This window comes from Neopelma chrysocephalum, unplaced genomic scaffold (assembly GCF_003984885.1).
Source record: "Neopelma chrysocephalum unplaced genomic scaffold, ASM398488v2 Primary Assembly neopelma1_97017, whole genome shotgun sequence".
Classification (NCBI taxonomy): domain Eukaryota; kingdom Metazoa; phylum Chordata; class Aves; order Passeriformes; family Pipridae; genus Neopelma; species Neopelma chrysocephalum.
Window position 1 is genome coordinate 50049 of NW_020925659.1, and position 10984 is coordinate 61032.

Below are 10984 nucleotides of genomic sequence, written 5' to 3' on the forward strand. Positions count from 1 at the left end.
TCCATAAAAAATAAGTTCCTTTTTATTATTTTCAAGAGATGATTTTAGGGTGTTCTGGCTTGATAGGGGCCTATTCTGAAGCATTCTTAAGCGACCACATAACCACAAAAGTGCCATGAGAAACTCAGGTGGAAGTCAATTCCCTGCACATCTTTTCTTTTCCTGGCTCTCTGTGGGTTTTCCTCACTCTGACTCACTTTATGAGAAAAGAAGGATCTTGACTATGTGAGAAGCAAAGAAAAGCTTATTCCAGGGGTACGGTTTTAATTTTTAAAATATACCAACTCTGACACCCTCTGTTTTGCACCTTTTACAATCGCTCACACAACGAATGGAGGAATGCAAAATACTTCCCTTAGCTTAGTTCAAGCTCTAATTTCAGCCAAAATAGTATAAAACCCAAAGCTGTTTGATGATGGAGTTCAGGTAGAGCTTCAGTAGGCAGCAAGCACGGGCAGGTGATGTGGGAATTGAAGTGTGTTAAGTGGCATTTTCCAAGAAATCTATCAATTTTTTCGCTAAAGCCCAACATTAAGTCGTGTGCCTACCTGGTAATTGTTTATTTAAGCACAGCTTTATTGCAGTGATACTGTTAGCCTTCATATTCACAGCTGATGCTACTTTGAAAATCGTTTAAGAAAAGGAACAAACTGAAGAACATGAGTTTGGTAACTTTTTTCAGATGCTTGGCAAACTCTGCTCTCACACGTGGTGACATACCTGCTGATGTCTTGATTTTTTGAATAAGCACTCCAAGGTCCTCTTTTTTTTTTTTTTTCATGCTTTCATAGGTTTCTCAGGCTTCCCAAACATTATCTACACGTTTAAATTCCCATAATAAATTTTGGACGCACAAAAACGGATAAAGAGATAAAAAAAGAGCATTTCAAATTTTTGTTTTGATTTAAAAGGCGTGGATATTCTAAATATTTTAGAAGTCCAAACCCTTCCACTTCCTGTTCCCTTCTTACCCCGCTTGCAGTTCAAATCCTCTTTACTCTGAAACAATGTGAATTACCAGAGAAGTAGTGAAACGGGCTTATAAAAAGGGACTAAAAGGTTATACAATTCAGGGAAGAGTTGTTTTTTTTTTTAGCGTGCTCAAAACAACTCATTTTGCAGTACATTACCCTGAGCATTCTGGTGACAACAAAGCAGTCACCCTAAAAAGGAAGCGATTTGATTACACCACCCGACTGAAAGGCTTTGATATTGTCGGAGGAAATGCCACATTTCCTAATGAAGCGTTGGGAGGTGAACTAGAAACATTTCTGACTAATGACAAATGCGGGAGAGGAAAACTGCCACTGGGTCTTAGGGGGGAAAAAGTGTTGGAGGAGAAAATGTGCTCATCACTTACGATGACAGACAGTTTTTAAAGTGCATCAAACAGATATGTCAATCTAGACAAGACAGATCAGGCACCAGAAGCAGTCTCAAAACTTCCAGTTATTTTACCTTTGCTGATATAGCGTCTCAATGTAGCTAATGTGGGTTGGCTAAGTTAATGTGGGTTAATTAAACAGCTCTTATAGGTGTCTCACAGAGACTGTTTGTCAGGACATATATTAACAACTTTACAGACGTTTAATTTTTAATTCACAGGCTTTTTAATTCCCGCAATTTAGGCTCCACTGATGACGTGGGATGTGGTGGCATTGTCTGTGCATGTCCCATCTTCCTTACTCTGAGCTGGGCTCTGCCGTGTTAAAAATTAAAATCTCCATTATTCATCAAACAATCTAAATTCATTATATTACAGTCAGTCTATACAGAAACCTAAAATGTTGAGGAAATGCATTTGCTGAGCAAAACTGTGGAAGTAAACTCTTTTTCTAGCCATCTACAACTCAGTGAAGCATGATTTATTAGCATTAAATACTTCAGAGTACTACCTTTTCCATTTATCAAACGATGGGATGGATGCATAATCTTAAAAGCAGTAATTGAGATTTCACATATGAAACTTCTAACAACGACAGCTAATTAATTATAGCTCATTTAAGCCGCGAAGTAAAATTGACTTCAGCTTTTGCATCACACCATCACACTTTCCTACAAAATAATTTTCTCCCTCCCCCTTCCCCCCCCGCAGCACGTAATGAGTGTGGGATCTTCAGCTAGATGGGTCTTCAGGTTGGGTCCTCAACATCTTTATCCGTTTTTCCAGCCTCTCCATCCATTCATTTCTGAGCCTAGGGACAGAAACACGGATCAGCTCGTCCCCAGGGAACAGATTTATACCCTCCATCTTTCCCACTGGTGCTGTCTTTCGGTTCTTTTTTCCCCGTTGTCATGCAAATCGCCCTGTCCCTGCCGAGTTCTTTTGCTGGATAAATCCCGGTGAGGGCTCACCTGAGCTCTGTGTTTCGTTGTCACCTCTGCATCAGATGTGTGCCAGAGGGGTTTGTCACCCACCCTGGACATCTCCTGCCACCTGCTGGGTCACAGCACCCAGCACCTCCCCATTTTTTTTAACTCCAGGGGGAAAAAACCACTTTTTTTCACCACCACAACTCACTAGAGACTCATTCCAGTGCTCCTTCATCCAGGTTTATTAATGTAAGGCCCTCCTCGCTTTTAGTGTTCAAGCATCAGTGCAGAGAGGTATGAGGGAGACTGAAAAAATGCTTTCTCACTGAATGATCTCCAGCCAAAATAACCATAATAAATAACTAAAATATATATCTTTGTATACGCCTTCAACCTGCAGAGATATAATGAGAAGTAGAAGCGCTGATCTGGTTGCAGACTGGTCTTTCTCACTGTGATTGATTACAGTAAATGTGACTGAATGAGGTAAATATAGCTATGAATGGTGGTTGCCTTAGTCAGCCAGTATGCCTGGGCCATCTCCTTTACAATTCAATTACCCTACATAAATAAAACAGTCCTAAATAGTTCAGACTCTACTCTTATGAAAAAAAAAAGCCACAGGGAAGGGGTGTAGGCCAGGTACTCTGCTCTGAACATGGGCCTTTATGTTCAAGACAAACCTGCACTGTTAGATGTTGTCCTCATAACTCCAGGAAGTTCTGTGTTTTGGGCCCATTGATGGACCAGGTGAATTATTCTCCTATCCTGAGAAGTCACAGCTTAGACACACTAACATTAACATGCCAATTTGGGAAGCTCTATTATTTTCCACAGACCAAAACCACTTTCTGATTTCACTGCATGACTTAAGTACAGGTATCGCTCTTCCTTAAAAAAAAAACCCAATTACAATGCGAAATCAAACAACCCTTCTGGGTGCAGATTACCCACTTTGTCAGGGCACTCCTTCGCTGACGTTCTTTCTCGTTTTGCAGGTACCGAGTTTGTTGCTCGATGGTCTTTTCCCAGAAGTTCCTCAGGTCACTGGTCTCACATCCCCGCACCTCGTGCCTCATGTATTGGCTGTTCATTTTCTCTGAGGGAGAAAACAGTCCCTGTTTTAGCAGGAGCAGGATAAGAGTGGGAATCACTCACTGCTTAAGCTTTTCTTTTGTAGCTGTGACACTCCAGGATGTGCTGTCTTCAGTGATCTGAGCTCCTACTCTGTTCACCTAAAATATCTCTCACTTACATCTGAATGTGACCTTTAAGATCACAATCCAGGGTGGTTCTGTCGTATTCTCTGATTTAGCCATTAAGGCACCTTTTGCCGTACTCACAAATAGAAGGAAAATATAAAAATTGGCACATCTGTTGGGGTTTTTGGCCTCACTATTTTCACGTGCAAAAAATGATGGAGTGACTATTGTGCTGGTAACTTGCTGCTAATCATTCTAACACTTACCTTATCTCCATTTGGAAATGGAGAAAATTTGTATGTATTAAAATCTGTACATAATTTCATAGGATGCTGACTCACAAAAGCCTTCTTACTTACTAAATACTTTACCCTCTTCTGCAATTTTCAAATTAGAGCCAATTCGTTTCATATATTTATGTATTTGTGACAATTGTGTACTTTCCCCTTTATTTAATGTCATCTTAAAAATAAATTTTGGAGTGAATCTTATCCTAGGGAAAGAATATCTGTCTCAGGATGACTTTTCATGGGCTAATAGTCAATTCCCTCTATCCCACATCGCAGCCAGAAAATCATTTCATTACTTTCAAAACTTCATTAAATATGGAATTAGTGTATCCGTGCTGCCTTTCAAATTGCTGTGTGGTTTTGCATGAACGTGGCATTATGATATTTTCCAGAACATTTAATTTTTTTTAGCAAGTATTTAGGGCTCTCTCATGCATTGTTTGAATCCATGGCAATTGTTTGTAATTTATGTTAGTCAGAGCCATAGGGAGACAACAAACAAGCCCCTCAAGGCTAGCTTGGAAAAGCTTGAAGAAATTGCAGCCATTCCCCTGCCAGGCATCATAAGAAAATAGAAAACTGGGAACTGATCATCTTCAAATAATTTCAGTTGGCTGTTTTGTGAAAAATTGAGAGACTCTGTGAGCAGAGGACAAAACCAGCCCTTCTGAAGAGGTCCCTTTTTCGCTGGGATTTCCCTGTGACTTCACTGTGGTTCCCTGGAAAACCTCCATATATTAACTCATGGCCTCCAAACGATAGAAGCACAGTACTTGAGCCTGAATTTTGCAGAAAAAAAAATTACTGGGCATATTTTTTAGGTCCTGAACAAATTACAGCTGGATGTATAAGTGTTGACATCAGCCTGAAATGTGAATTGCAAGTACATCTCAAGCTGTGCTACGGGATAACCAATTCCAGGTAAAAAAGCTCATTTAATACGAGTACGGGTTTTCATAAAACATATTTATTCTATAAATATCCACATATATATCAATGCCAACCCAAACAATTCTTTCCAGGTGGCAGCTACTACCCTTTCAAACCTTTTGTGTACCAGGGACAATCTACAAATGTATGAAAAAGGTATGGTAACAGCCACCTGGGTAAGACTAATGGACTTTCCACTCTAGGAGTTAATCCCTGAGAATAACTCTTTCTGGAGAGCAGAAAGCAAAGTTCCCATACATCCCTGGGGCTCTGAAATAAATTGCCAGGAAATAATGTCTCCTGGTTTCTTTATCAGAAGAGATACCAAAGCATAATAACTTCATCCTTCTGAATTATTATGAATTCTTGTTTAATACACAGGGAATATGTCTTTTATATATATATATATATATATATATATATATAAAAGGGTAAATACTACTCCTGAATAAGGCAAAGTTCTGGAACTCATTACTTCAAGGTATAATTGAACCCATTCATATACTTTCAGAATACACATATCATTTACTGGTTTCAAGTGCTCTGCCTTATGGTTTGGTTGTATTATATACAAATTCTTGATGCTGGCTTGAATGTATTTTATAGATGTGACCTGCCCCTACAGCAAAAAATCCCAAGGAAAAAATTGTAAAGCCAGTAAAAAAGATGTTCAGAATTAGTTTCTCTTGCTGTTCACCTCACATCTGGTGCTGGCATTATTTAGTAGGATGTTAGAAATCTGTAGAGACTACAAAGTGTGTGTAATACTACCCACTACAGGTTTGGGAGGTGTTTTTTTGTTTGTTTGGTTGTTTTTTGTTTGTTTGTTTTGTTTGTTTTGTTTTTGTTTGTTTTTGTGGGTTTTTTGTTTTGGTTTTGTGTTTTTATTTGTTTGTTTTTGGTTTTGTTTATTTTGTTTTGGTTTTGTTTGTTTTTGTTTGTTTTTGCTTTTTGTTTTTTGGTGTGTTTTTTGTTTGTTTGTTTGTTTTGGGTTTTGTTGGGTTTTTTTTGTTTTTTTTTGTTTGTTTGTTTTTGTTTTGTGAGGGGTATGGGGAAAGGAATTAGTGCTTTTCTCTATTATCCCTGAAGTTTTCTTTCTGTGTGCTCGATCAGGCACACCAAGAGCGTTGTCCAAGCCACCCTTCCTTTACAACCTTTTATATTGTGTTAACATATGGATATCCTGGTGTTGAATTTTCTCTCCCTCAAGTCTAAGTATTCCTCTTTGTTTTCATTCCCCCTGATGCTGGAGAACACTCAAATATGGGCAAATATCAAAGTTACTGAAAGTAGAATTTCTGCATCGTTACTTTGCTGACCCTTGATAAACACCAGTGTGTAAATGTGCCAGCATTTTTTTCTCTGAACTGTAGAATCACACCACCCTAAATTACTTTGTGTTTCAAACTGTCTCTTTGAGCCTGTTCACGTGGTGATTGAAGGAACTGCACAAAAACCCCACTGAAGTAACTCACCTGGTTTCTTTTGCCTTTATGTTGGAATTCCCCTCTGTCCTGCCATCCATTTCAAAACTGCTGCCATAAACCCGTGTGTGAGCAACCAGGGACATCAAACCTGGTCTATCAGTGTGTCACTGGCTCTCAGTGACAGGAATTCTTTATGTTCCCTCCTACTTCAGCTTTCTGCAGAGGAGAGCTGCACGACTTAAGCCTGTTATTGTGGCTTTGCAGCAGCTGCTATCACCTGGAAACAGTTTATTTTCATGCTTTGGAGCCTCATTCAAAGTAGTTAGGATAAGGGACCTCGTGTAATAGGGAAAGAGAAGAATAGAAAGACCTCATGGAAGCAGCCTCCAAATCAGCCTGAACAAATAAACTCTGTGTATGATACAACAGCTGGGCAGAAATACTCTGTTAAAGCACAAAGAAAGTTATGATGCACTTTTATAGATCTTGCGGTTAGTTCTGACTTCAACTACCCTGCCTCAGCTAGGACTAAATGAAGCTTTATTTAAGCCTCTAGTGACAATCCTTCCAGAGGACAATAACGAGAGGCTTTTTCTGGTAATCTCCTCTGACAGAGCCCTGGTTGCAAGCCAGTGAACAAATGTAGCTGCTCTCAAACAAAGGGAATAACATGATAAAACTCTGGCAAGGTTTTATCCAATACATGATGAAGATGATTGCTTATTTTTTCATTTAATAATTTTAGAGGGGGTTGATATTATTCAGACTCAATTTGCTAAAGGGGATCTTACAAAGCTAGGGGAGCTGTGATACTGTCACTGTTAGCCAGAACTCAGAAATTATACTGGCAGAACAAAAGATCAGTTTGATGTGACATCTTGATTTTTTGTAAGGAAAAAAAAAAATCAATAGTTTGAGGCCAAAGCCTCAAACTAATGAGAAACCATTACCACCACCAGAAACACACTTTTTTCATGGAGATAACTGGGAGTCAAAAGTTTCTTAGCTGGAAAATGGTGTGTAAAGAAAAGTGTGGATTTTCTTCCCGTAGTAGAACACAGATTGTTATATGAAATGTTTTTAAAAATTTACAAAGCATGAGCCAAGAGAGCTATTTTTCTCCCTTCTTGTGCTTCTTGCATAGCACAGTCAGTCAGAGTTCTTTCCCTAAAAATAATAAAACACTGTATTCACCTGACTTTTCATGGATTTGCTTTGTGATCTGTTTATTATACAAATGCACTGGATTAACAAAAAATTGCATGATATATAAAAGAGTAGACTATTTAACTAATGATAATATTTGATGTTAAAACAAGAGAAATCTGCTTTGATTTTAGAAAGCAGGACCAGTAACCACGGCCATGATTTCCCTCCTTTTCCTTGGGTCTTGGATATGTCATTCACCTTGTGCTCCTGCAGCTGGCAGCAATTCATATCTCAGGGGGCTGACTGAAGCTTCCTTGAGATCCCCCCTGGGGATCTCTAAGTTTCAAGTCTAACTTAGGTCTCCAGGCTCTGGATAAAACTCTTGGGAGGCAGAAGGAAGCACTTTGGTTGAGTTCCCTGTACCCTTCAGTGTGTGTGGCAGGTTGCACAGGGCAGTTTATCTCACAAACAGCTTGGCAGAGAGGTTCCTCACAGCCTGCTCTGCCTGCCTCAGTGATGAGCAGCTACAAGAGGAGCTGATCTGGAGCACCATCCCGAGGATAGGGGAAGGCTGGTGTGGTCTTCTGGTGCATGTAAGTCCCTGACACTGTGCTGGTCTCTTTGAAAAATTCATTGGTGTGTCTCACCAGCAAAGATGTGTGACTTTGCACGTGTACTGTGCTGTTCTGCTTTCATTTGCAGTTTGGCATTACAGATTATCAATCAGTGCTTTTCCTTTGTAAACAGGTTTGCAGTGAAATGAGGGTATTCCAGGCAAGTGATTTATTCTGCCAGCAGTATTTCCTAGCTTGGCAGAATTTGAAGTACGTGCTCTTGCCAGGATGTGTGATCAGTCAGTTCTCTGCATATAAACTTCAATCAATTTAATTGGACTTTTTGCATGTAGTGGGATTTTTCAGCGTATGGAAATGACAACTATATTGACATGTGACTGAGCAATACTAGTAGGAGTTACAGGTGTGTGTCTAGCAAATCAATTCTAACAGGCAAGTTTAACAGTTTTAGTATGTAAGCTGAAATGTTTGCACTCAGGCACTACGTAGAAATCTCTATTCAACCATTCTCTTGTTTCTTATTCCCACAGCCCATTATTGCTTTTCTGTGGAAAGCTGATGGGTCTGAGTCTATTTTTGTGATATAGAGAATAACTATTCTTCAAATACTTTGCACTGTAACAAAATTTGGACCTCCACTCACATGACACCTTTATGACAAAGAAATATATTAAGGCAAGGCTTGTGGTAGCTGTGTGGTTTTTGCATCTCATATTGTTACACACTGCTCTCCACCTCCCATGCCAGTCCTCCAACCTAGCCTGACTGATTCAGAACTCTGTTTTCAAACACCTTTCTGGCTGGTTTCCTCAGTTCTGTTGTTCCATTTGGAAAATCTCTCTCCACTTCTTGCTGCAACTGTGTTTCGCAGAATCACAGAACATTCTGAGTTGGAAGGGACCCATCAGAATCGTCGAGTCCAGCTCCTGATCCTGTGCAGGACACTCCCCAATAATCACAACATGTGCCTGAGAGCATTTTCTAAACACTTATTGACCTCTGTCAGGCTTGGGGAGCCTGTTCCAGTGCTCAGCCACCCTCTGGGGGAAGAACTTTTCCCTGATATCCAACCTAAACCTTCCCTGCCTCAGCTTCAGGCCATTTCCTCAAGTCCTGTCACTGGTCTCGAGAGTGAAGAGATGAGTATCTGCCTCTCATGAGGGTGTTAAAGAAGGCAATGAGGTCTCCCCTCAAACCAAGTGGCCTCAGCAGCTCCTCATAAGGCTTTGCCTCCAGACCCTTCACCGTCCTCGTGGCCCTCCTGTGGATGCTCCCTAATAGATCAGTGGCTTTTTCATACTGTGCTGCCCAAAACTCCACTCCTGCAGGTCTCACTAGACTATCCCTGGAGGAGCTTTCCATCAGCCCCTCTGCTCCCCAGGTCCCCCCACTCCCTGCCCCTGGCTCCCACACCCCCTACCCAGGGCACACACAGCCAGGACTCTGGTGGCAGTGGCACAGGGATGAGCCTCTGAGGAGAACAGGCATTCCTTGTGCAGTACAGAATGCCCAAATGCCTTTCCTGAGCTTTCTATGGATTTGTTCGACTTCTACTGACTTTTAATTTTCAGTATCTAAAGCACATTTGAAGCGGTTGAGGTTTGCTTTTGAGATCAAATATTGTTCCTGATCATCAGATTTTCCCCACTGCCAGGTACATTTGAAGTCTGCTCCTGTGAACTACTGAATTCATAAGATCAAGTATATAGAATAAATTAATATTTATTAGTCAAGGATCTTGAACACACTTTGCTTTGTTTTTTGATTTTTGAGCGCCAGAAGACTCAATGGTCTAGGGTCAAAAAAGATAAATCTTGCCCAGGGCCCATGTTCTTCATTAGATCATCCAATTCAGAGAAAACATGCAAGAGAAACCTATTCTGATTCGTGTGAAGGTGTCTACCACCTTAAAAAGAATTAAAAAGTCTCTCGGCAGCAGATCTCTGTTAAAAAACCTTTGAGACACGAGCGTGTGTGTGAAACCTTGGGCACCATTTAACACATCAGCTGAGAATGTACAGCCATATCTCTTGGTGTTTTATTCAGGATTGTGGCGTGGAAATTATCCGTAAATATTTTTTCTGTATCAATGCTGCTCAGCTTCCTCAGAATTCTGCTAAACTGGGCACTCTTCCCTGGCATTTTCCTCACACTCTCATCTTTCCTAGAACATAATTTTGTGAGAGTTTAAGTTAGAGAACAAATGCATTTCTCGTTGTCATTATTATGGAAAACTCACTACAAAAACCAAACACTTCCTTACCTTTGGAGCCGGACTCCTCTTGCAAATAAATCCTCCGTGTCACACAAACAAATGAGGAGTATTACCACTGCAGCCCCGGCTTCTCCAGTGTCACAGGGCAGTAATGAAATGCATCCCTCGGTACTTTTTATTTGAAGTGGAGGTAACATAAATCCTTCATCGTATCGAGGCTATTTTGAACAGAACCAGCAGCAAGATAAGATCATTTAATGAACTTTGCAGCCCCCTGCCTGAGATGACCATGAAACACAGGCCCCCTTGAGAGCACGCATCCCTCCCACACTGGCAGATACCTCAAAGAGCACGACTTGGCAAGTGAGGAGCATTTTCTTTAAAATGCATGCTGGTGTTATCAATTTTAATAATCTCCCTACGAAGCTCGAAAAATTCTTAGCTGTAATGGAGGCTGAAAGGGTGTGACAAATCATGCTTGGTTTTGCTTTACAGGATGACTTACAGGAGTATGCGGTGCTCTGGAGCTGTTAATCTAAGGATGTGTGCTTGATTATGACCCATTGCACAGTCTGTTCTCTTCAAGGCAATTGTCACAGGAATTGTCTGCTTGGTTAGTGTCAGCTGATGAAATGCATCAGACCAGCACTAGTTTTACCATTTGGAGTTGTTATAACTCTATTACAGATGAACACTTGTATCATTACATTTCATTTTCTGAGGGAAATATTTTGTAGGTTTGGCTGACGACAGATGCCTGCACTGATCTCAGTTTTCATTAAATCCATCTACATTGCTAATACACCATATGTGACTGCTGGCTTAAGTAGTACTTATACCACTGCTGATTATTTTAACCTTCCTTTGTCGTAATTTTTCAGAC

At 40.4% G+C, this 10984-nt stretch overlaps 1 protein-coding gene across 1 annotated transcript; it reads right to left on the reverse strand.

Moving 5' to 3' along the window:
- Positions 1 to 1830: 1830 nt before the first annotated feature.
- Positions 1831 to 10284, reverse strand: LOC113961025 (protein FAM240B-like). The gene is made up of 3 exons (XM_027671017.1): positions 10150 to 10284; positions 3268 to 3412; positions 1831 to 2195 (listed from the first exon to the last, which is right to left on the reverse strand). Exons 2-3 carry the CDS (start codon positions 3405 to 3407, stop codon positions 2117 to 2119), a joined length of 219 nt encoding a protein of 72 aa, XP_027526818.1. The 5' UTR covers positions 3408 to 3412; positions 10150 to 10284; the 3' UTR covers positions 1831 to 2116.
- Between the last annotated feature and the right edge of the window lie 700 nt (positions 10285 to 10984).